This window comes from Lissotriton helveticus, chromosome 5_1 (assembly GCF_964261635.1).
Source record: "Lissotriton helveticus chromosome 5_1, aLisHel1.1, whole genome shotgun sequence".
Classification (NCBI taxonomy): Eukaryota; Metazoa; Chordata; class Amphibia; order Caudata; family Salamandridae; genus Lissotriton; species Lissotriton helveticus.
Window position 1 is genome coordinate 1,047,360,894 of NC_136065.1, and position 26,094 is coordinate 1,047,386,987.

General features: G+C 45.8%; 1 protein-coding gene across 1 annotated transcript in view; it reads left to right on the forward strand.

Moving 5' to 3' along the window:
* Positions 1-26,094, forward strand: part of RRP12 (ribosomal RNA processing 12 homolog) — a 521,209-nt gene that overhangs the window by 265,776 nt on the left and 229,339 nt on the right. The window contains exon 19 of the mRNA XM_078643584.1: positions 5,722-5,789. Coding sequence (XP_078499710.1) covers positions 5,722-5,789 — 68 coding nt within the window. The remainder of the gene's footprint in view (positions 1-5,721; positions 5,790-26,094) is intronic.

Genomic DNA, 26,094 nt, shown 5'->3' on the forward strand with positions numbered 1-26,094 from the left:
AGGGCATGTGCTGCTCTGCAAGTCATGTTGTATTGAAGTAGGGACTTGAAGCTCTGCCCACTCTCCGCCAACATTTTTCATTGGCTTGTGTCTTTGTCCACTGTAGTCTGTAGTTGTTTATTGGTCAAAAGGCTTAGTAGTCCCTCCTTAGTATCACCTTGTCTCATTTTGAACCCCCCCCCCCATATAGACACCCCCTGTTACATGTGAGGCTTTAATTACAGCCTCCGAACACTATTTTCTCAAATAGCTTTATCCTGCCTTCTATTGCAGGCAGGACACGCTCCCTCCTAATGCTTTTTAAAAATGCTGTAGTACGCATTTGCAATGCAATAGGTCTCGCATTTGAGAGAGTTTAAGGTATTGGCATTGTTAATGACAATGCCTTTTATTTATCGGTTTTAAAGCATCACATAAATAAAAGGCATTGCCATTAATGCCAATAGCTCAAACTCTCATAAATGCGAGACCTATTGCATTGCAAATGCTAGTTTTGTTTGCGATCCTGACCCTGTGCCATAGCATGGTACCCTACAGGATGCAGATGATGATGTTGATTCTGTAGAAGAGGATAGCTTGCTCCTCCCTCATTACACTGATGATGCCTTCTACCTTTACTTACAAAGCTCCAGTGGTCTTAATACATCCCCTGAGACAGACCTGGAGTTGCCACAAGGGCCACCGATGGAAGGGAGTGCCTCATTTGCAGTGATGGTTCCCAGGGCAGCTAAAATACTGGAATTAAAGCTGCCCTTCATTGAAAATTTGACAAATGTTTTGACTGAAAACCTACAACCTGAGCCAGATCCATCTGAGCCATTACTTCCATTTAATGATGCCCTCACGGACAATTTGGTGGCTGCTTGGGCAAAACCATGTTCTTGCCACCTGTGAACATTTGAGTGGGTTGATGTCCTTGAGCGGCTCATTATGATTTGAATTTTCTCACCTAGCACCCCACTTCAGAAAGCCTTATTGTACAGGCCTCAGCCAGTAAGGTGATGCCTCGGGATAGAGAATCCAAAAGGATTGAGACCTTTCACTAATTTATATTTTCCTCTGTGATCTGGAAGATATACAGAAGCCATTTGGGACATAGCCACTGAGCTATTAGAGGCAGTCCTGAGGATCGTTGGGCCCATCTGTCTTAGTGAATACATGACAAGCAAGATGCAGCCAAGTATATTATCCGCACCTTTCTAGATACCATGGAGTACATTGGTAGGGTGATCAGAAAGTTGTCCTTCGTAGACCTGCCTGGATGGGGTCCACTAGTTTCTCTGATGTAGAGACTCACTAATGGATATAAGTTTTGATGGGGCTCACCTCTTTTGTGAGAATGTGGACCCTGTTTGAAACCCTTTAAAGACAGCAGAGCTACAGCATGTTGCTTGAGACTGTTAACAGTTAAAAAATTATTTCCTTCCTAGTCCAAGAAATCTAGGAGCTAATCCAAGGGGCAGGCAAATGGTTTGAGACAGCCTTTTCAGCCAGTGAAGCAGCAAGCAACCCAGTCCTTTTAGGTATTTGGCCACAATGTGGAACTATCAGAAAGCGTGCAGGCCTACATGGGCATCAGTCCTTTAGTCTTCCCCTGCTACAGCAGCTAGCAATCCAATTTAGTTTTCCCTTAGAGGGGTGTGCCTACTCTTTGCAGGGCAAGGTCTGTTGCTTCCTCATGTTCCAGAAGGCTTTGCCCCTCTGGAGGAGGCTAGAATGCAAAGGCATCTTTCTGGTGGCCAACAACCTAGCAGCGTTCCTGAATACTAGAGCGGACAATCTAAGCTGACTGTGTCTGCATCTTTGTGTGACGCAGGGCATTTTTTACCATTGGTGGAACCCTGTGTTGATCTTTTGGCCACAGACTAACGCATGGTGATAACAATTTTGTGTGCTGGAGTTAACGCAAAAGCATTTGTTAGGAGCCTCATTTTGAATTACTTTAATTTTCGGCTATTACGGCCATAAAAGCACACGCCATATACAATAGATACAATGTCCAGCATAATTTAAAAACGTTGCAAAAATGATCATATATAAAAAATTCATCAACTAATAACATTTGTACATAGAAGTAAAATCATAATTGATAATCAGATAAAACAAGCAAAAAAGGAAATGCACTCAAATAGGGCATGTCAAGTCAAAAGGCGCCAAAGGGATTTACCACGAATCACACACATAGCACCTAAAACTTTTGCAACCGAAATGGCCATTACTGGGCGAGAATCTGATCTAAGGTTGCACAATGCTTTCTGATAATTCCATACCCCTATTAGCCTACAGATGGATACTAGCCAGGTATACAGAAGAGATAGATAGGTTGAACATGCAAACAAACATGGGAGACACTTTTGCTTGGGTGATCACAAATTGGGCAAAAGGTACTCTTTTTCCCAGCCCAGCCTGCTGTAAACACTCTAAGCAGTAGGGTGCCTATGTGAAACTGAAAGTAAAGAGACTCATTCTCGTTGAAATACAAGGGACTCTTGTACACCTTACCTCTGCTACCTTTTCTAAACTGGGTTTGGATGAAGATAGTGACCAGGCCCAAGTCATCCTGGTGGTTCTGTATTTGGCTATGAAAGTGTGGTACCCAAAGCTCCTGAGAATGAGCATTTTCCCTTGGTAGATTGAGTGGCTATAGTTGAATACTAGTCATCCTCACTGCGAAACCTACTCCACAACATATAGCCTGGGCCAAGTTTGTATCCTGGTTTGGTACCCAGGACACTGACCCATTACAGATGAAGCTGTTGAACGTCCGTTCTGTTTTGTCTTTAGCCCAACAGGTCTTGCAGTTTTCACTGCAAAAGATTATTTGTTGGCCCTTTTGGCCTCTGTTTGTTATGTTATGTTATGTTATGTTATGTTGCTTTTGTATAGCGTACGGCTACTCGAAAGGAGTGTCCCGACGCTTTTCCACCCGTGGCTCATAAAAGTAACACAACACAGCTAAAACACAAAACCCTAAAAGGAAGAGAAAGAAACAGTTTAATAAAAAACAGACTAGGAATTAAAAAGCCAAGTCTTCAGGCTCCTCCTAAACTGAAGCAGATTGGCAGTACTGCGCAGCGCAAGCGGAAGCGAATTCCATACCTGAGGCGCTCGGCAGCTGAAGGATCGCCCTCCAGCGCGCGCCTTCCTCACCCGTGGAACCACCGCTTTAAAAAGGGATTCCGAACGGAGAGAGCGAACTGGATGATAGAAGTTCAATCTCCGCTGTAAATATCCCGCCCCTGATCCATGCAAAGCTTTGTGCATCAGGGTCAAGGATTTAAACAGAATCCGCTTCCTAATAGGGAGCCAGTGAAGCTTCTGAAGCAACCCTGAGGCACGGGCACGTCTGCCAAGACCAAAAATTGCCCGTGCAGCAGAGTTCTGCACCACCTGAAGGCGCTGAACCAGATAATCTGGAAGGCCAAGAAAGAGGGCGTTTACATAATCCAGCCTGGAGCCGATAAGAGCCTGAACGGTAATCCTCCTGTGTTCCTCCGACAACAGGGGCAAAAATTTGCGAAGCATCTTCAGGATTCCGTAACAGGTACCAGCCAGACCAAGGATGTGAGTTCGCAACGCCAGCTGATTATCTAGCTTGACACCCAGATTTTTAGCAACCTGGGAGGACTGAGCAGGAGGATTCATGTCAGACGGCCACCAATGCTGCCAATCAGGCTCGACGACACAGCCAAAAAATAAAATCTCAGACTTGCCCGAGTTGGCCCTCAGACTGTTCCGTTGGAACCAGTCGAAGACCAACGCAAGGCAGTCCCGGATTCTCTCTCCATCAAACTCTTGGTCTTTCCCGCAAGTGAAGAGGAGTTGCGTGTCGTCGGCATAGGAGACGATCTGGGCCCCACAGGCCTCCACCAAGGCCGCCAAAGGGGACATAAAGATGTTAAATAACGTGGGGCTCAACACAGAACCCTGTGGAACCCCAACTCCCAGTGGCGGCATCTCGGCGGAGCTCTGGGAAACCCAGACCGTCTGGCGGCGATCTTCCAGGAAAGAGGTGAACCACCTGAGCACCGTCCCCCTGAGGCCGATGTCATACAACCTCGCTAAAAGCGCCTTATGGGGGACGGTGTCGAACGCCGCCGACAGATCTAACATGACCAGCATGGCCCTACCGCCGACATCCAGAGTCTCCCTGATAATCTCAGTCACCTCCAACAGAGCCGTTTCCGTACTAAAATTAGGACGGAAACCCGATTGAGATGAGTGGAGCAGATTGTTAGCTTCCAAAAAGCCCGACAGGACTCCGTGGGAGTATTTTTCCGTGATCTTCGCCAGTGCAGGTAAAAGCGAGATTGGCCTGTAGTTCGCCAAAACCTCGGTGTCAAGACCCGGTTTTTTTAGGAGGGGGATCACCATCGCTCTTTTCCAGGAGCTGGGGACCCTTCCCTCTTCCAAGGAGGAATTAAGGACAGAATTGACCATAGGATTCACCACCGCCGCCATCCCGGCCAAAAATTTGGCAGGGCAGGGGTCGAGTGGCCAACCGTCCTTGTTTAAATAACCTATCATTATGGAGCAGATTAATAGTTCTAAATTTTTTTTACCTCCTAAGCCACTTATGATGTCGCAGTTGGACCTTAATTTGGTCTTCACATTCCTCTAGTGTAAGCCTTTAAGCTTATGCATAACTGATTGCTGTTTTTCCGGACCTTGAAGGCTGTCTTCCTCATTGCGGTAATGCCAGCTCGTCACATAAGTGAACTGCAGTCAGTCACTGCTACTGCCATACCCCATATTTTTTCTGGACAAATTGGTGCTGATGATTCTGGTGAACATTACCAAAAGTCATAACCCCCTTCCATATCGGCCAATCCTTCACTCTACCGTAATTCTTTGCTCCATGGAGGAGGAGAGGCTGCATCGGTGTGACAGAAAAAGTCTTTAACATTTTACATAGCATGTACCAAGGACCAGCGAGTGGACAATCCACTCTTTTTGCTGTTCTCTAGAGCAAAGCAAAGTCTGTGCAGAAGAGGACCTTGTTGAGGTGCATAGTCTTTTGCTTTAAGTTCTGCTATACACTGCCCAAGAAGCAGCCGTTGAAAGTTCTGTCGGGCCCATTCTTCCAGGGCAAATGCCACTGGCATGGTGTTGGCACAGGAAATGCCTATTCTTGACATCTGCAGACTTACGTGGCACTTTTTTCTTCAGTTCATGGACTACTACTGCCTTAACAGCCAGGTCAGATGTGAATGTTACTCATCCTTGAGAAAGTCCTGCTTTGGTATGTGTTCTAAGGTGAGAAACTGCAGGTAGAAGTATCCATAAGAGGTATATGTTACTTACCTGTAGATATTCTCATTGCCCTTCTGCTTCCTTGTTCTTAAAAGGCCCTAGGTTGGTATTTAGAACACTGTTCTCCACATTTGTCCACGCTTGGCTGCTTAAGTCATTAAAAGGGAAAAGAGAAAAAATTCACATCAGTGTGCGCGGGTGGTGCTTATATGTAACTCCACTCAGTTACTTCTGTGGCGGTATGGAGTTAGCTCAGAGCTGCACAAAGCTACCTAGGGGCGGATGGGGGCACTGCTACAAAAAAATCTCTGGATAAACTGGCACCTCAAGGGTTTTTAAGGTGAGGAATTTGCAGTTAGAGTATCCACCCAAAAAAGTACCCACATATGTAAGCCATTTTTTCTGCAGATAAGTTTCTTTTTCACCTGTTTTAAGTTATTTAAATGTGTCCCTCGGTTTCATTTGCAGATGGTTGGAACCTTCCTATCAAAAGCCAGTGAGAAGCTGACTGATCCAGAGAGTTCAGAGTTCACCAGGTAAACACCACCTTCTATGTGTGCTAACCTTGCCTAGCTCTTGGGTAATTAGTCATGGAGAACATGATGGAAAAAGTTATCATTTTCAATGAGGCAATGTGATATAGAGAGTTTAGTAGCACTTTGCCCCCCACTAAGTAGCAAATTAGGAGACCCTTAAAATGCATTGCCACTTTGAATGTGTTGCATGGGATGAAACATTTGACTTTTGGTTACACTATTGTTATAATACAGTTTGAGCAAGAATTTTCATGGGCATAGCCAGAGGCATTTTACTTGTTCGCTTGCCAAGAGGGGCAACATTTGCAGCTTAATTGAATAATCCCTCCTATGCGTGTGCTTTAGAGTTGGTCCGAAAACAGGTCTAGCTCCTTCTTTTTCTGTACAGCTGATTTCTACTCCCAACCTGTGGCAAAACTGCAAACACCAAGCACACAGTAAAGAGTATGCACAATCCCTCCAGCTATGCTGGCTCTTGTCTAGTCCATTTTATATTCATTAGTTTTCCCACTTGCGTTAACTGAAGTGTATTTCCTAAAACTATGATGTGACCTGAAAATTAAAAGGTCTTGGATTCAATTCATGGTATGTGTATCGGATAGTTTGTGGAGCCCAGTCTCTTTATGTACTTTTCTTACTTTTCATCCTTTCCTTTCCCATTTTGGAGAACTTCTACTCTACCTTTACACATACCTGTTATCAGACTTGTGAAGCCTGTATCTCCACCCATGATTGTATTTCTCTGATTACACTGGGATGCCAGATAATTGTTGGTATTATGGTGGATTCTTTTTTAAGCTAAATACAAATAATAGTGGTGGGTCAAGAAGAAATTCTATGTACTCGACTATGTGTAAAGAAGAATATTCAGCGGCAGTAGTCCACTAGCCAGGATACATCATTCATGATTGATGAAAATACCCATCAGTAGCTATTCCTGGGCGCCCTTTTCATCATGTGGGTTCCTTTAAACCATGAAGGATGGTTGTTCTGCTCCAGTGTGATTGATTTATACTGGACAAGGCCCAATGATAGTCTGGCTGGGTCTCAGGGAGCTACTGTGAAGCAGTGCGTGGGGGTGTGGTTAAGTGCTAACAGTGCAGGATTGTGATTTACGTGGGTATAAAATTAGATAAGCATGAGGAAAAATTATTTATTGCAGACCTCAATGTTTCTAAGGATTAAAAGAGTATTGCGAAATTGGTAGTTTTAACTAATAGCTACCAACAGGTTTCGGTCGACATGTTTCAGCAGATTTAGGGATCACAAGGGTATCCACTGCATTCCTCAGGACCTGTGTCGCTACTGCTTGTGATACGTGAAAAATAAAAAGGAATTTTATCACCTGGGTTCTATTGAAGAATCATTCTCCCGGCTGGAAATTCAGATTCAGACAAACATACATAGTCGAAAACAAGGAAAGACATACAATTAGTATATGATTGATATCCAAAAGAGCACATTAATTGGTATATCATATCTATGTGGAGAATTTATTATTCAATTCTCTATCTGGTACTGTTATTACTAGTTTTTACACAAATACCTCTTCATGATATTTGAACTCTCACTTACCATTTAATGCAGGAGAGTACCGCCTCACCTCACCTGGCTCACAGCGCAGGTAAATGAAGCACCGCTCTAGAGTAAAAGGAAGACATACAAAGACATGTCAGCAACAGCTGACTTCACACTTAATCACTACCTTCTCTGGTATGTTTACAAAGTTCGCGGACCGTTGTGTAATTTGGCTCTGTCTCAAAGCAAAGCAGCCTTACTCGGCATTTCAACAGAAGCATTTTGGTTATGCAAGCAAAAGTGTTCTCTCATTCATTCGATATAGAGCTTGTATTTATCAGAGGAAACATTTCTAAACAAGCTGTAGTCACTAGTTAGCAGGGCGTCGAAAAAATTCTACTGCTAATTAGCATCTCCGCATCTCGGAGAAAGTCGTTTCAAGATGTCGATTACCCCCTCTTTAGGTGTCTGGTGGCAGATTATTAAATCACGCATAATTTCTCATCCCGTCAGGGCGGACCACCAATAAGCCGCTAAAAATTCTATCTTATAGGCGTGATCGCTTCCATGCACCCACGCGTATAACCATTGCATCGCACTATGCGGCTGAACGCGCGTCCTAAAAACGATAACAATGCTGACTCTTGAGCAGGCAGAGAGCACTAAGAATCATGCAGTCAGACCGTTAGTCTAAAGCAATTGCAGGCACCCGCACGATCAAACAATCACCCATTGAATCGCAGTAGGCGACTGGAGGCGCGTCCTATAATAAATTCTCCACATAGATATGATATACCAATTAATGTGCTCTTTTGGATATCAATCATATACTAATTGTATGTCTTTCCTTGTTTTCGACTATGTATGTTTGTCTGAATCTGAATTTCCAGCCGGGAGAATGATTCTTCAATAGAACCCAGGTGATAAAATTCCTTTTTATTTTTCACGTATCACAAGCAGTAGCGACACAGGTCCTGAGGAATGCAGTGGATACCCTTGTGATCCCTAAATCTGCTGAAACATGTCGACCGAAACCTGTTGGTAGCTATTAGTTAAAACTACCAATTTCGCAATACTCTTTTAATCCTTAGAAACATTGAGGTCTGCAATAAATAATTTTTCCTCATGCTTATCTAATTTTATACCCACGTAAATCACAATCCTGCACTGTTAGCACTTAACCACACCCCCACGCACTGCTTCACAGTAGCTCCCTGAGACCCAGCCAGACTATCATTGGGCCTTGTCCAGTATAAATCAATCACACTGGAGCAGAACAACCATGCTTCATGGTTTGAAGGAACCCACATGATGAAAAGGGCGCCCAGGAATAGCTACTGATGGGTATTTTCATCAATCATGAATGATGTATCCTGGCTAGTGGACTACTGCCGCTGAATATTCTTCTTTACACATAGTCGAGTACATAGAATTTCTTCTTGACCCACCACTATTATTTGTATTTAGCTTGGTTATCCCCGGGGAGTATAGTGGTGAGCGGTCGTTAAATAAATTCCCTGAGACCCCAATAACCCCCCTGCTTTTATTAATGGACTCTTTTTTAACACATGTGATTTGTTATCAGTTGGCTGAGAGCACTATATGCCCTCTGTTTTAAAAGTATTTGCCAAATATGTTTCTAAGGTTGCTTGCTGTAGAGTGGAAGAAACAACATTTTCTTCCATGTGGCAATTGTACACAACCCTAGTTTCAGGTCCATGCTTAAAACCATGCAAGCCATTTATGCCACATATTGCATTTGCAATGCAGTAGTGATGTTGATGTTTTCCCTATTTTCATGGGTAGACCTTGAAACATGGTTAGTATAGCAGTTAAAAAAAATCAATTTCAGATTGTTCCAACCAGCAGTTACTTATTGCAAATGTCCCCATCTATCATTATTGTACGTGTGTGCCTATCATCTTTTAAATTAGTCTGTCCGCCCAATTCTCACAATTGTCCTAACTGAGTTCAGTAGTCTTCAGCACAATTTTTCCCTGTGTTTTTTTAAAATCCTTATTTTAACACTTTTTCGTGAGTGTCTGAAAAGTTTCAGCGCTCCGTCTATCATCTCCTTGTGAAGGCTTTAATGTAGACATCTTTAAGGATACGGAGATAATTGTGGACACTGTTCTGTTTTAGTGAAGTGTGTATCTCTTGTTAAGACTCAAGACATAAAACCTATAGCAGAGCCAATAAGTAGAAGAAGTTTGAAATATTTAAGTTTTGAACAACCTTTTTGTGTATAAATCTTTGTATTGAGATTTTTCAAAAGGATAAACATGTCTATTGAATGTCAAAGCAACTAAAGCACCTTCAATATATCAAGATAATGTAGAATAGCATTTTTTTAGTACATTGCCCACATTATGACATTAGTAATGAAAAAGAAAAATTTAAAATAGTTAAAAAACATAAGAAAGGAAACTTGATAGTCCAGAGCATGTGGCACCATTGAGGTTATGTGAGGTATCCTTTTTCTTCCAGCGGAACTTTTTAGTTAATTTGGCGGCCTCCATGACCGTTATTTATGGGCATCATTTCGAGATGAAAAGCTTTTGGTGGCCAGGTGTTATATTTATTTGAGCTGAAAGATTTCATGAGGTACTGGTACCTTTAGAAGCCTGGGAGAGCAGAGCATAGAGCTTGATTGGGACATTAGGAAACCATTTGTTCTTAAAACATGTAGGTGCCTTGGGGAGAGAATGTAGCTTGTTGAGATGCAGATATGGCTGCTCTGAGGAATGACAGAACCCTTTCTCCTGCATCTCCACATCGGCATCCCAAAGGTTTCATGACTACATGGAAGACAGACCAACATGCTCAAAAATGATTTTTGTATCATGTCTGATACTCTAGGTAAGAGCATGCTCTAATATGGCAGTATCTTAATTATATGGCACCTCAAGTCAGGAGAGCACACTTGTCTTGTTTCTTGATGCTGCAGATATCCCTGACCAATTGGCAGTTCTGGTTGATTGTTTGACCTGTGGAGTCCCCTTGTTGTAGGTGCTGATGGAGATTTTAGCTACGCCTTTAAATGTGACCGGCAGCATGGCTGCTTGAAGCAGAGCAAAAATGCATACTCTTGGGAAAGCTGCTCAACTGCAAGACGATCCTTTGTCTAACAGCACACTCCTGTCAGCTAAAATTAGCAAACCAAATGCGAAGGGCAACAAGTGGAATATGCCTAAAGACTCAAATTGGACGGGTTTGCCCAGACGTGGGTCCCGTGCTCTCCATGCCACTGGAGTCAAGCTATCCTGGATGATGAGGGCTGAATGCCTGCAACCGGTCTTAGGATGCTTGTTTCCAGGACCTGACCTGGCAGTTCGGGCTGGACTGTTCCCTTTGGGCACAGGGTCAAGACTGACTTGCATATGGCTCGGTCCAAACTGGAATGGTATGGTGAGCTAACAAACTATAGATTTAGGCCCATATCTCTGTACTGGGGTGAATGTATGACATTGTTTTGCATTCTGTCCATCAATTTTTCTTTTTGCACTTGTCAGACCGAGTGGGACGGGTATGCCCAGACGTGGGTCCCATGCATTCTGTCCATCAGTTGTTGTTTTTGCAAAACCTCAAACCACACAGATTCTATATGCAAATCTGGTGTTTCAAAGACTCACCCAGTAAAGATCCAAAAAGTGGAATCCAGCACTTCCTTACAAATTGCCTCATCTGCCGTTCAGTTAGAGAAACTGGGGATCTGCTTTGGACCGCTCCAAGACCACTGCTGACTTGGGTCCCTGCAATGCTGTGATTATGTCCGTTATTATAATTCGGAGATCATGAGACTAAAATATCCCAAACTATCCCGTAAAAACAGAGATCCTGCACAAAGGCAGTTCATATTACTATACCTCAGTAATGAAGGCGTAGGAGCTGTTGGATAAATGACAACAGAAAAACTTCTGATGTTATAGCAGCTACATTGCAAACTGTCTCAATAAGAGAAATTGTGATTTTATCTAAGGAAAACCCTGCAATGTATTGTAAGTTTAAAGTTTATAATAGGGAAATAAGAGGCAATGAGTAATTACCTCGTTAAACCGTGCTATACTGCATATCTATTTGCATAAATTATGGACCTAATGATAGATGATGAACCAGTGATATTCACACAGCTACTGCCAGAACTTCGAGAATGGCACAATCATTCTATTCTTTGTGACGATACACGTATACAGCTTAGCTCACAGAAGATTAACTACAATACTAAAAGCCAAAGGAAAACTACAACCTACATCTACTACTCATGGTTGAGAGCAAATGCTTACATTTTTAGGTATGGCCTAGAAATAGCAGCCCCATGTAATCAAAACAGTTCAATAATAAAATAGAGCAAACATATACATATATAGATACTGAGCTGTCATTGACATTTGGATTCCGGGGGCCAGATCATACAGCATGGTAGGACCACCAGCGCCCGCCATTAGCTCTCTTTCACTTTGAGTGACCTTTTTTTCCTGTCACACACAAACCTGAAAAGTGCATTTCATTGCTAAGGTTGGCAGGCCATTGCTTCACTCTACCAAAGCTTTTGTCTTCCAGTCTTTTTTTTCCATCCTTGTGTATTTAAACTGTCTCTTCAGCGTGCAGTTATTCAAAGCCAGTAGTACCTTTTCTCTTTGGACCAGTAGTGATCTATTTGCCATGCTGTACATTGATCCAGCAAAAGCGTTTTTACAAACTTACTCATTATTCTAAGCGTACTGGGCCCATTATGATTAGTCAACTTACATCACTGTACTTTACCACAGAGGGAATGGTCCTTTTATAAATCTTCCTCTGCCGATAGTGAAGGGGTGGGAATTAGGGTATCCAAAACGGATGTAGGTCACCCAATGAGAACCATTAATTGGCAGCCAACTCATAAATTCAAAATAAGATTCAAATACCCCACTATCAATACCATGCTATAATAAAATATTGAAATGGGCAGCACATTTTAAAGAAAGAACATCAGCGCACAATAACAAACTCGGGTAATTTAAAAAATGTACTTAATGTATTAATGATCCAAAATCGATGGATACAAGCAACATTTGAAGTAGCTCAGGTAGAATGCCAATAGCACATAGTATTAATCTAATCATTAATCAAAAGGTTTCAAAGGTATATAGTTTGAGCATTACAGATTTGCACTACCAATAAAGGCCGGAGAATGGTTTCAAAGGAGAAAAACCCTCATTCAAGTTAGGGACACAAGGTCAAGTCCCCTAGAGAAATGTCAATGAATGTGGGGAAAGAACAAAATTTGGGAAAGTTCAGATTTGGTATTTCACGAAATCAGTCCAAAGAGTTCAGTAAGCAAGTTCATTAAAAAGGAAACATCAAAGCATTACATTCAGGTTGTGAGCAACAAATGGAGTCCAAATCGATCAGCAATTACAAAAGCTGCTGCTACAGCATTCCAAAGTGTCCTCTCTAAAAGGCTGTTGAGAAATAAGCACTTAAAAAAGTAAAAACTCTTCCTCTCAGTCACTAATAATATTGATAATACCCCCTCCTTCGGGGTATCCGTCTTTATAGTATAGAGGATGCAGTTGTGACATCAGTAATCAGACCACAGGGGTCTGGTCATTGTGCGGTCATCTTCCGATTGTCAGGTTCGTTTTGCTACTCCAGCATTGTTTCCAAAGCAAGTCATAAGAACTTGCAGTCTTTGCCATCGTCACAGGTTAGTTACAAAAAAGAAGTGTATTTGGAGCGCCTTCATGGGTGCAGTCCTAGGATCAGTTCCCACCAATTCTCTCTCTCTCTCGCGCTCTCTCTCTCGCGTGCTCTCTCTCTCTCGCTTTCTCGCGCGCTCTCTCGCTCTCTCTCTCTCTGTCTCACATATAGACACACTTCATTCATAGTCAAATTGTTACATGAGCAGGAACAGTTAAAGCAACATTTGAAAGATGCATGTCAAAGTTAATTTCATTAGGTCATGAAATAATGCAACTAAGAAAAAGAAGTGAAATGAGGGTCTAGGGGAATATATTTACCGACCCTGACATCTCCGTTCCCCAGCTTTATATGACAACAACAATAGGAGAGATGTCCGGTCAAGAAGAAAGAAAAAGAAAATGTGTGTGTCCTGTGCTAGAGACTAAAGAGAACTGGCAATCATACAGCAACAAAAAGGATAACACCTGGCTGAGAAATTCCCTTCAGCCCACCCTTCTGGTGGAGCATCATCACGTGGGATTTAGATGGTAAATCCAAACATCGCCCAACTCAGCAAATGATGGTGCGGAGTAGGATACCAAAGGTGAACTCTACCCAAGGTATATCTTTTTTTAAATTTTTTTTATTTATTTTTTATATTTCTTTTTATTGAAACTTTTAACAACATAAACAAGAAAAAACAACGAGGCAGTACAATCAATCGAATGGCGAAGCGTCCTGTGGGGGGGAAGCATGAGAACGTAATACAAACAGTGACATTGCAGGATGGGAGGAAAGAGGAACATAGTGAGTCCGAAGACCATCCAAGCAACACAATAGGAGGAATGTCGGGTCAAGGGGAAGGAGGGTCTGCCACTAAATGCGTGAAGGGAGGCGTGCAGATGTCTCCCCGATAGGAATTCCATCGACCTCAAATCTTGCCCCACTTACGGGGCCTTCCACGCGCAACATACACCGTCTTCTCTCTGAACATGCACCAGTCCATATTTTCCTTCCAGGCCAAGACTGTGGGCGGCCTCTGAGAACCCCACAACTGGGCGATATCCCTCTTTGCGATCATATTACCTAGGGCCACCCACTGAGTCTGGGCCAAATCATAGTCATTGGGTTCCCAAACATTCAGCAAACATCGTCTAGCTTCAGGCAACAACGCCACACCCGTGACCTCTTCCATCACCGCATGCACTCGATTCCAGAAACGAACAACCACCGGGCACTCCCTAAGTATATGGAGAAAAGTGCCCAATAAGCCGCAACCACGCCTGCACAGCCCATCGGAAGCATAACCCATACTGACCAATCGTGGACCGGTAACATAAATCCTATGGAGAATCCTAAGCTGTACAAACCGGAGGCGGGCCGGAATTGCAACCTCCTTCGGTGAGGATATGGCAGACTGCCAATCCTCGTCATCCAACTCCAAGCCATCACCGGTCCAGGCCTCCCTGAGTCGCTGTAAGAGGTCGATCCTATTGTTTATAAGCTTCTTGTAAATAAGCGAAATCGTACTGTCAGGAACGTGTCCGTCCAGCACCCGATCCTCAAGCGGCGAAGCCTCCGGAACAATAGTGCCCGGGGGAAAAACCGCCATCAACGCGTGTCGGATCTGAGCATACCTAAAAAACTCCTTGTCACTCAAGTCATACTCCAGTCTCAGTTCCTCAAAGGTTTTGACCCGATCCTTAGTCCATACATCAGTCACCCTGCCTATACCAATAACATCCCACCTATCAAAACCTTTCGTCTTCCACAGGGAGCCTAGCCTCTCAGAGGCTAGAGAGGGGTTGCGCGAGTGAGTTTGTCCTTCCATCCCATTGCATCGTTGGCGCGGTGCCATACCTGCACAGCTATCTTGGTGGGGCCAGTGAGCGTCCTCCCAGCGGATTTCGTATAAAGCGCCCTAATGTAGTCCCCACCAGGCAGCAACCATCTGTCCATTTCGAACGCAGGGTTAGGCGCGGGGTCATACATGCCGTGGTTAATCGCCCCCAGCTGAGAGGCCCAGTAATAACGCTTAATATCCGGGAGGGCTATTCCACCGTCATACCAAGGAAGTGTTAACTTGGCGACCGCATATGTGCGAACCAGTGAAAAAATGGTGTAGAAAAGTGTATTAATAAAATTCATACCAGTCAAAAAATGGTGTAGAAAAGTGTATTAATAAAATTCATACCATACCACCAGGAACTTGGGTCCCCAATGTATTCTGGTGGAGATGAAGTATGTTATCCCTTCCCAGCTTTTTGTGGGGAATGACCTCACCGCACCCGGCAACCGCTCGGGAATATGAGGCCCCGCTCTATCCGTCGGTACCTCTCTCCGGCGCACCAGCGGATAGAGCGGGGCCTCGTATTCCCGAGCGGTTTCCGGGTGAGGTGAGGTCATTCCCCACAAAAAGCTGGGAAGGGATAACATACTTCATCTCCACCAGAATACATTGGGAACCCAAGTTCCTGGTGGTATGGTATGTATTTTATTAATACACTTTTCTACACCATTTTTTCACTGGTTCGCACGTATGCAGTAGCTTCTTTCATCTTTTTGGTCCTGAAGAAAGCCGGACAGTGTCTTCCAACCGGCTGAAACATGTTGACCTCTCTGCACAACGCCACTGTTTAGTCATACTTTCAGACTATCAGGCGTTATTTTTAACCTTGGCACCTAGACAAACCTGATTAAACTTAATTTTTGTCTCGGTAGTCATTTTTAACCTTCACTCACATTCTTACACTACAGCACTGCACCCCATTAGCACCATCAAGATACACCTTGGGTAGAGTTCACCTTTGGTATCCTACTCCGCACCATCATTTGATGAGTTGGGCGATGTTTCGATTTAACATCTAAATCCCACGTGATGATGCTCCGCCAGAAGGGTGGGCTGATGGGAATTTCTCAGCCAGGTGTTATACTTTTTGTTGCTGTATGATTGCCAGTTCTCTTTAGTCTCTAGCACAGGACACACACATTTTCTTTTTCTTTCTTCTTGACCGGACATCTCTCCTATTGTTGTTGTCATGAAATAATGCAGCCTAAGCAAGAGAATTTCAATACATTAAAAACATCGTTTAGTAAATCAACTCATTAATAACTATTCAAAACATAATAAAGTCACTCTTTTCATATTAAGAAATATTATTTGTTTTGTAATTATATTAAAAATGAACGATCCTAAATAAGGCCTACTCATACGAATTTCAAACGCTGCAACATGTAAACGAACTCTAAAAATCATTAAAACAGAAATGTTTTCATTACTATACATTCTTTGGGGTGTTTTTTTTTTTTTTTTTAAACCTTTATTAAGCAATCCGAGCAATACAGGCGCGGGCCTACAACCACACGGGCCGGCCGCAAAAGCAGGAGATCAAAATAGAGCAATATAGGTGTGCACGATATAAGGAAGAAGAGCATTATAATCAGAAGACGTGGTCGTAACACATGAAGCGCCAGGATAAAGAGGTTTCATTTTAAAAGTGTTGGGAGGGGGCAGCGGCTATATCAACAGATGCGTCACACAACCCAATCAGACGAAAAGGACGGGAGTGGCGTACCCCCCCGGACAAACAGAAATCAATCAGAAGTAACGGGGCCAAATACACCCAATGCCCGCCAAAGGCAGGCCAGGAGTAAGGGTCAAACAATAGCAAGCAATTCGACAAATTATCGTGTAGAAAGCCCACCCATACTAGACCGTAAGAGAGGCATGTGCAGACGCCGGATAGATAAAGGACGGAAAAAAGAAAAAAGAGACATAGCCAACCCCCTACTGAAAAAGGAAAGAAAGGGACCATAGAACAAAACAAATTAAAATAACAAACCCCCCCCATCACCCGCCACCCTACATCACCGTAATGGCTATGGCCTACCCCACTAACAGCGTGCCTGTCGCCCCAGAGTCACCCGAAAAAAGGAAATAAAAGAAAAGGAGAAGAACTAAAAGAAAAGAAAAAGAATGGGGAGAGGAGCCAATATCCGGACCTCCCCATCCCCGCTAATAGAAGCAGAAAGATCGAGGCCAGAGAGAATACAGAAAGCCATTACACAGGATGAAAACCACAACCGTCTTACAAAACGTGTCCCGAAGTCACCATCATCTAGGAAGAAGTCCCGCCAGGATCCAAACGAAATCACCCCTGGCCACTCCTGTGAATGATAGAACTGCCAAACAGCCCTGCAGTCAAGAGACAGTCCGACATGAGCAGTCCACACCAGCCAGGCAAGTCAGGTGGCGCCTCAGCACAACATTGTCCCGGCCACCAAGAAGCAACCAACGATACATGGCGGCCATCCGAGTGCAACCATACGCCGAACACCCACGAGGCCAGGTCCAAAAACAAGTCTGCCAAGCATGGAGGGGAGGACTCAGGATGTGGGTGGCCGTGCAGCACAGGCGCCAGGTCCATTGGCACCCTCAAAATCACAGAATCATCCGGGGACCCCGGCACAATAACCAGAGGAGAGTCAACGGTAGCAATTCGGGGGGAAGCCACCACCTCACAAAATGGCGGATCGACAATGGCAGCAATCCGTACCTCCAAGTCCCGACATTTTCGAAGCAGAGCAATCCGCAGGGTGATCAATGCAGCCAGCACATGACCACGTGTAAACACCGCTGCATTTAGCCGGGGGCCGGAGGTCTCAAACGCAGCACTGTCTCCGGGAGGGACGCTTTCCAGGGGATCGTCCGCCATTGTCACCACATCGTTCTCCGCCACTACCCCCTCCATCTCCAAGTCCCGTCCGACCGCCAGAGGCAACAGGTCTCACAGTCGATCGGCGGCGGTCGGCACCCGGCGCGGAAAGGAGAGTCACCAGAAGGCCGGACGTGCTCCCCGCAGCCCTCCAGGAGCCAAGCGCCGGTTCCCAGACGGGACTATCAACATGAGGGGGCGTCACACCCAAGGGGAACCGGGCAACACGGCTTCTCTCCGGCTCACCAGCAGCTGGGGCATACGGGACGACCCACTATTGGGAGCGGGTCAGTCTCATCTCTCCCGGCTCGCGGCTCCCAGGCTCCCACCGACAGGCTTCTCATCCGAACCAGGGCCGCCAACACTCCGAACACCGCTGGGCGGGCGCCACACCAGAGGCCCCGGCGCCAGGGCCGGGAAGGCCAGCAAGCAGATTGGGGCAGATCTCGGGCGTCCCTGCACGACGGAGCCCCAAAATCAGACGGCAGGTAAGCGTTTTTCTTCAACAACAGAAAGCACAAGGCCTCGATCAGGATTATCGACAGGATAGGCGAGCGGGGAGGAAGGGACCTCAGAGCGATGCGTTCATGCGACTGTTCCGATCGCCATCTTGGCTCCTCCCTCATTTTTGGGGTGTTAAGTACTTATACTGAAAGTTTCGAGCATGCAATCTTGATCAACATTGATTTTCACCAATGTTGAGTTTGTGGAAATATCTACAATTGAAATGAATAGAAATGCTCAACTTCTGATTAGTCATTATAACATTTCGTTATTATTATTGTTTGATTAATCTTACGGTATCTAGCTAATCAAGCACACTTTTACGGTGCTGATAATTCAACGTTGTCTCTGTTAAGTTTTTTTTCGTCAACATGTGTAAGGTGCCTGTTATAATTTCAGTGCCCAATCTAGTATGTATGTCGTGCAAGGAATAATCAATATGTTCGAGGCATGTGGGCTGCTGAATTCATATCTGTGCATAGATCGCCGCCTAGTGTTGGGTCTGGATGATTGCACATTGTTGTCCTGGAAGAGTCTTCGAAGTATCACGAGATAGGTGGCTCCTCCCCTGGACTACAGTGCGCATGGGCATCCTCTCCATCCTCAGATTGTTTTTTTCCGCCATTGGGTTCGGATGTACTTTTCTTTACTCCAGTTCGGAAACTTTCTAAAGGCCAAAAGGCCTTCGGGGTCGTCGGTATTGTTTCGATCGGTGCCGAGTTCTTGTTCCAGTTTCTTGAGCAGGACGTCGAAGTGCCGCTTGGCCTTTTCGACACCGGAGGCCTGATCGTCGATGGAACGGAGACCGTTCAAACGATGCCCCCTTTGTAACTCCAAGTACCCGCACATCGATGTACACCCGGTGTGCAACAAGTGCTTATCACCGGAGCACGACGAGAACAACTGTCTAGCCTGTGCTCGATTCAGGTCGAAGAAGACGCTTAGACTCCGACGTGCAGCGAGGCAAACGATGTCGAAGCCAGCGCCCGACCCAGTGAACATATTCGATGAAGACGACGATGAGATCGTCGACGCGGAGGATCCAGAACAGCAGTCGGATCCCGGTTCGAGCATGGCTCCGACTATTATGATGAAGACGAAGACAATGTCGAATTGGAAAATGTCGTCGAGGTAAGGGACGACGTATCCCCCATCGGAGCCGTTGATGACGACTCAAGTGATGAACCAGGCCCAACAGTGGGTACTGGGCACAAAACAGACACTCGAGGACTTTCCAAGGCTCAGGTCGAGGCATCGCCACAAGGCCTAAGCCAAGATCGTGATGACCATTCTATAGCCCAACGTCGAAGCCCGGCTAAGAAAACACTACATGAGCCATCGGTTCCATTACTCAAACTGAAACCGAAAGTTATCGAGCACATACCGAAACCGAAAGTGTTAAAAACAGTCCTCTGGTCGAAAGCCTCAACCCCATCGGAGTCGACAAAGAAATCAAGTGTCGACGCCTCTGCGGGGTCAAAAGTGAAGAGTGTCGAACCGAAGATCGGGGCGCTGAAGTCCGCCATTAAATCCAAAGACGTCGAACCGAAGACGTCGACGTCGATGGACAGCGACATCAACAAAGGACTCGAGTCTCAAAAAAGTCTCGATCCGAAGCGTCAGGTCGACAGACCCCAGCTTGTCAAGGGCCTCGAGTCGAAAGCAAAAAGCGCCTCGAAGGACCACGTCGAGTCAAGGCAGAAAAGTGCGCCTCCGACGCCGCAAGTACCGAAAACAGCGCACACCCAAAAGACTGCTAGCGACAAGGCAAAGTCGGTCGGCCCTACATCGACGCCAGCGCCGAAGAAGGCCGCCCTCTCTAAGGAGACACCAATAAAATTCGGACTACCACCTACTGCACGTCCCAAAGCGCTCGATCCGACACCTAGGGTCGAAACCCCTAAACCAGTGTCGTTCAGAAAACGGAGCCAGCCTTCTGAAGAGGACGTTGTGTACCAGGAGCCCTCTTATGATGACCAGTCCAAGTTACATATAGACTCAGAATCTGGAAAACTCACTATTTATCAGAGGAAAATCAGATCTGAAAATACTTTGGATTCTTACAAAATTCCACTAAAAAAGAAGAGGGATTCAACTACCTCACCTGTTCTTTTTGAGACTGTGCGGTACTATAGCCAGGACACTTCGGCATATTCACCCACACCCACTACAGAGGATATTGCTTATGATCATGAGGAACAATATCATTATCCTATAGACACTGATCAGGATGACCAAACTCAAACATGGGCAGACCCTGCTGACCAGGGAGAATCACAAACTATTCCTGATACTCCCTCTTATCCAGTGAAAACTTCACCAACTGAGGATACAGCTGCGTTCAACGCTTTAATTGAAAAGGCAGCCCTAAATCATGATGTGGACATGCACGCTGACCCTGTTGAAGAGGATTTCCTGTTTGACACTTTCTCCTCTTCAGAGAAATCTGTTAAAACTTTGCCAATGTTAAAGGGTGTCCTTAAACATGCTGGGGACATCTTCAAGGAAACCACTAGAGCAAGGGTTATTAACCCCAGGATTGACCGGAAATACAGACCGGCGCCTGTGGACCCTATATATATTCAGGGTCAGCTGCCGTTAGACTCCTTGGTGGTCTCCAATGCCCGTAAGCGTGCCAATTCACAGACTACGGGTGATGCTCCTCCTCCAGACAAAGAATCTAAAGTGCTAGAAGCTTCTGGAAAAAGGGTGGCTGCTCAAGCAGCTAATATCTGGAGGATCTCAAATACACAGGCCCTATTAGCCAGTTATGATAGGGCACATTATGACACTCTAGAGCAACTGCTACAACATTTGCCAGAGCCTTACAAGGAGGGAGCGGAGATGCTTATACAAGAGGGTAAACTCATTACCAACGCATTCATTAAGTGTGCACTAGACGTAGCAGACACTGCAGCAAGGGCCATCAACACAAGCGTCATGCTCAGGAGGCATGCTTGGTTGCGCATCTCCGGGTTCAAACCTGAGATCCAGACCACATTACTGAACCAGCCAGTGAACCCAGATTTTCTTTTCGGTCCTGATGTGGACGCAATCTTAGAAAAAATTAAAACAGACACGCCCAAATCCATGGGTGCCCTCCAGTCCCAACAATTTAGAGGTGGTTACTTTCGTCGCTCCAGTAACACAGGAGCTACACGAGGCCAGGCATCACAACAGTCCACGTACAATAAACGCAGCACGCAAACCACCTACAGTAAGAATACTAGAGGTGGCTACCGTGGAAACAGCAGCAAAGGCAGAGGACGGGGGAATAACAACACCAGATCCTCCGCCAATACTAAACAGTGTCGCCTTGCCACTGCCCCCGGACCATATAACACCGGTCGGGGGCAAATTACAACAGTTCCTGCCAGTCTGGGAGAGCATTACCACAGACAGGTCGGTGAGAAAACGTATTCAGTACGGCTATTGTCTAGAGCTAACCTCCACTCCACCCAACATACCCCCAAAACACCGTCCTATGTCAGCAGAGCACATAGACTTATTGCAGCAAGAGGTCATCAGCATGCTGCAAAGAGGGGCCATAGAACTCGTCCCTATACAGGAACAAGGTACGGGGTGTACTCGCTGTACTTCTTAATCCCCAAAAAGGACAGGTCTCTCAGGCCAATTCTGGACCTCAGGCCCCTAAACCAATACATCTTGTCAGAACACTTTCACATGCTTACTTTGCAGCAGGTTCTACCATTGCTCAGTCAGGGAGATCTCCTCGCAACGCTAGACCTTAAGGACGCATACTTCCATATACCCATACATCCTGCACACAGGAAGTATCTCAGGTTCACCATACAAAACCAGCACTATCAGTTCAAGGTCCTACCCTTTGGGGTAACAACTGCACCCAAGGTATTTACCAAGTGCTTGGCGACAGTGGCGGCGCACCTGAGACGAAACCATATCCACGTCTACCCCTATCTGGACGACTGGCTCGTTCAGGCAAAGCCGGCCCAGCAGTGTGCCAGCCACATGTCGCGCACTATTCACCTCCTACACAGCCTCGGTTTCTCACTAAACTACGCAAAGTCTCATCTCCAACCCGCTCACGTACAACAGTACCTGGGAGCGACTATAGACACTCTGGTAGCAAAAGCACAGCCAAACTTAGCAAGAATCAAAAGTATTCAGTCGTTGATTCAAAAGTTCAGGCCCCAACACTCGCTCCCAGCACAAGTGTTTCTGCAGTTGATAGGCATGATGGCCTCCTGCATCTTCATAGTCCCTCACGCAAGGCTACACATGCGTCCGCTTCTGGAATGCTTAGCACGGCAGTGGAACCAGGCTCATGGACAGTTGAAAGACCTAGTGTTGGTGACCGGTCGTGCATATCACTCTCTGCATTGGTGGAACACACAAAACCTTTGCAAGGGACGACCGTTCCAAGAGCCTGTACCACAAATAGTGCTGACAACGGACGCATCTCTCCTGGGCTGGGGAGCGCATGTCCTCCATTACACCGTGCAGGGACTATGGACGACGCGCAAAGGAAGATGCATATCAACCTGCTGGAACTCACGGCAATCTTCTTGGCAATGAAAGCCTTCAAAGTACACCTATGCAACAAAGTCGTGCTGATCCGGACGGACAACATGACTGCCATGTACTACATTCAAAAGCAGGGAGGGACACACTCTCCACAATTGTCACTTCTAGTGCAAAGCATGTGGAAGTGGGCCATTCAGAGGAACATCTTCCTCATGGCGGAACACCTCCCGGGCAGAGACAACCAGATGGAGGATCTGCTCAGCAGACACAGCCACCAGATGCACGAGTGGGAAATTCATCCCTCGGTGCTGCACCCGTACTTCCAGCAATGGGGTCACCCAGAGATAGACCTGTTCGCCACAAGGGAAAACGCAAAATGCCAAAACTTCGCCGCCAGGTTCCCACATCCGCAGTCTCAGGGCAATGCGATATGGATAAACTGTAGGAAGGTGGATATCGGACTATGGTTACCCCCAACTTTTTGTCTAGTGTTTTGCTGGTTTTTGACTTAGTTGGCCTGGGATCCTGCTATTCAGGACCCCAGGCTTCCTGCTCTCTGTTAAAATGGACTCCATGTACTTTAGGTGCATTTACCAATTGGTACTGGGCCACCTTATCAGTCCCTGTACAGTGTACCTTAGGTACCCAGGGCATAGGTGTACCCAGGGCCTACCAGGGGCTGAAGCATGTATTATGCCACCCCTGGCTGGCCATCTAAAACTGACACAACTGGCTGCACGACAGCTGGGGCAAGGGGGTGTAATCACCATTTGCTATAGATATAGTATACCTATATCTAACCCTAAAATGGACACATATACTCCTATCAGTCACTCCTATGGCAGGCCTTAACAATCCTGAAGGCAGAGTGCTTGGAATTATGTGAGATGGTGCTCTGGCATGAGCTGAGCCCGTCTGCAGCTTGCGGAACCAAGTCCTAATAGCTGTTCCATGATAACGCTATACCATATACACTTAAGTGCATTATCAACCTCGCGGTTAAATGCTAACTCTGGTATAACATTATCAAAACATGTCGAGTAAGGTGTCATACGAATTGGAATACTACCCCCTCGCTAATTCTGGTGACGGGGGTAGCATTCCACCCTTCTAGAGGGGCACGACATGTATGTAACTGAGAACCCCGGTTAAAGTTAACTCGAGCCTTGGCATCACAAAATGGATGCTGCCACCACAGACACAAGTCTGACCTCCTGCTGCTGGGAGTCCTTCCAGCGAGGGAGGCTTGGACAAAGGGTTTCCTGCCTTGAGAGGTGCTAGCACCACCCCAGACAAGATTTTGTGTATTGGGTAGGACAGGCCTGAAAGGAATGAGACATGCCGGGGGCACACAAGGTGCCCTGTGCATACACCGGCTCAAACCAGTTGCTGGGGCATCCCTGCCCCGGCTCTGGCGTGAAACCGGACAAAGGATAGGGGGTGTAACCACCCCCCTTCCTGGTCCCACCCATAGGAGGGACCTAGTCGTAGTACAGCCCCCTTTAGCAGGATAAAGGTAGGAGCTGGTCCCATTCCAAATTAGATTAATCCTGACTTGAAACTTTACAAGAAGAAACTCTGGACTTCGACGTTCTGCTCCCCAGAAGACTGAAGAAATCTCCCTTGTGGGCAAGGAGTGTCCACCCTGCATCTGCAGGCACCATCAAGCGTCCAGCGGCTTCCCTTTGTCGTCTTCCCTCGAGGATCCAGACTTCAGAGCCCGACGAGACCCGGATTCCCAGACCTCTCCGACCTCTACCTACATCTGCAGCACCCATTAATACAAATGGGGTAGCCCAACTGGTCATAGGACCTGGGTATTAAGCAGTATTAGAAAACAGTGGTCCATCGACTAATATTTTACAAGGTCACAGTTTAGTCAACAATTCATAATGCAAAAAGTGAAAAATCTCGCAACGAAATAGCCAACAGACAATAAAACAGTGGTGATTTATTCATTTTCTACCACTATTATGGGATATAAATCAACTTTTGCAAAAACATGTAGATCATACTGGTTGCCCCAAGGGGAGCGTGCAAAATAGAAAGATGTAGTGGTGCTTAGTGATAAGAAAAAGATGGAATTACAAAGAATGTGACATAAAAACAAACTTTTTTTATAGTTTATACAATGGAATCAATAATTATCCCTATATTCAGACCTGGTCATAAATCAATACATACATGAGTTTAATTCAATATATAACCTATATATTCGGTCATTAAAATGCACAAGGGAATAGAAATATATAGATCCAGGTCAGTTAACAGAGGAGCGTCGACGTTTCGACTCGTCTTATGGCCTCACAGTGAATTAAGCCTGGGCCGTGCGAGTCTTCTTCAGGACTAGGAAGGGCAACCATATATCGTTTGATGACCCTATAAAACAAAGGATATTCTAAACTGTCTGTTGCTGGTGAGAAAACTAATTAAGATTAAAAGACACTCAGGGATAAATGACTTACCCTGACGATATCGGTGATTCTGCTGTAATTTTCTCAATCTGATTTTCAATTAATGTAGGGTCCTCCTAGAAAACAATATGTTCGAGGCATATGGGCTGCAGATGGTACATTTATGAATAGATCGCCATCTGGTGTTGGGCTCGGATGATTGCACTTGTTTTTCTTCTGGAGAAGTCTTTGTCGTCATCGATGACTCCTCCTCTTGGTGTTAGTGCGCATGGGCATCGGCTCCATCCTTAGATTGTTTTTTTTCCGCCATCGGGTTCGGATGAGGATCGAAGCGCTCCGGACCGACTTCGATAAAGAAGGTTATATTCGGCGCGTAACCCTTTCCAATTCCACGGTATTGTTACCGAACGCGACTTGACTTCCATCTCGACGCGTTTCGAAGAACGACGACTACGAGAAGACCAGCTCAACGTAGTCCAGCCCGGAGTCCATGGAAAGGACTCCATTCAAAAAATGTCCAACGTGTGGTGCTAAGTTCCCACACAAGGACCTACATGAGGTGTGCAACCTCTGCTTGTCCCCTGAACACGAATCCAGGGACTGTGAAGCCTGTGCAGCATTTTCCTCAAAATCGACGATTAGAAACCGTCGAGCCCGAAGACACGAGGTATCGAGGATGCAGTCACAAGCAATCCCGGAGCTGTTCGAGGACCAGCACCCAGAAGAGGAGGAAGAGGAAGCCGACGAAGCGGGGTCAGAAGCGGACGAGTCCGACGTCGAGGAAATCTACGTCCAACAAACCGTGAGTGACGACGTCCCTTTACCAAAGAACAGACCCCGCACGGTGTCGACCCCGCCCTCGAGCCCGGTCAGACAACCGAAAAAAGTTTCCGACGCCCCGCCTTCGGGCCCGGCAACGAAACCGAAACACTCGGTCTCCCATCATGGTGGTTCTGATAAACGACCCACATCGACACCGAAGCT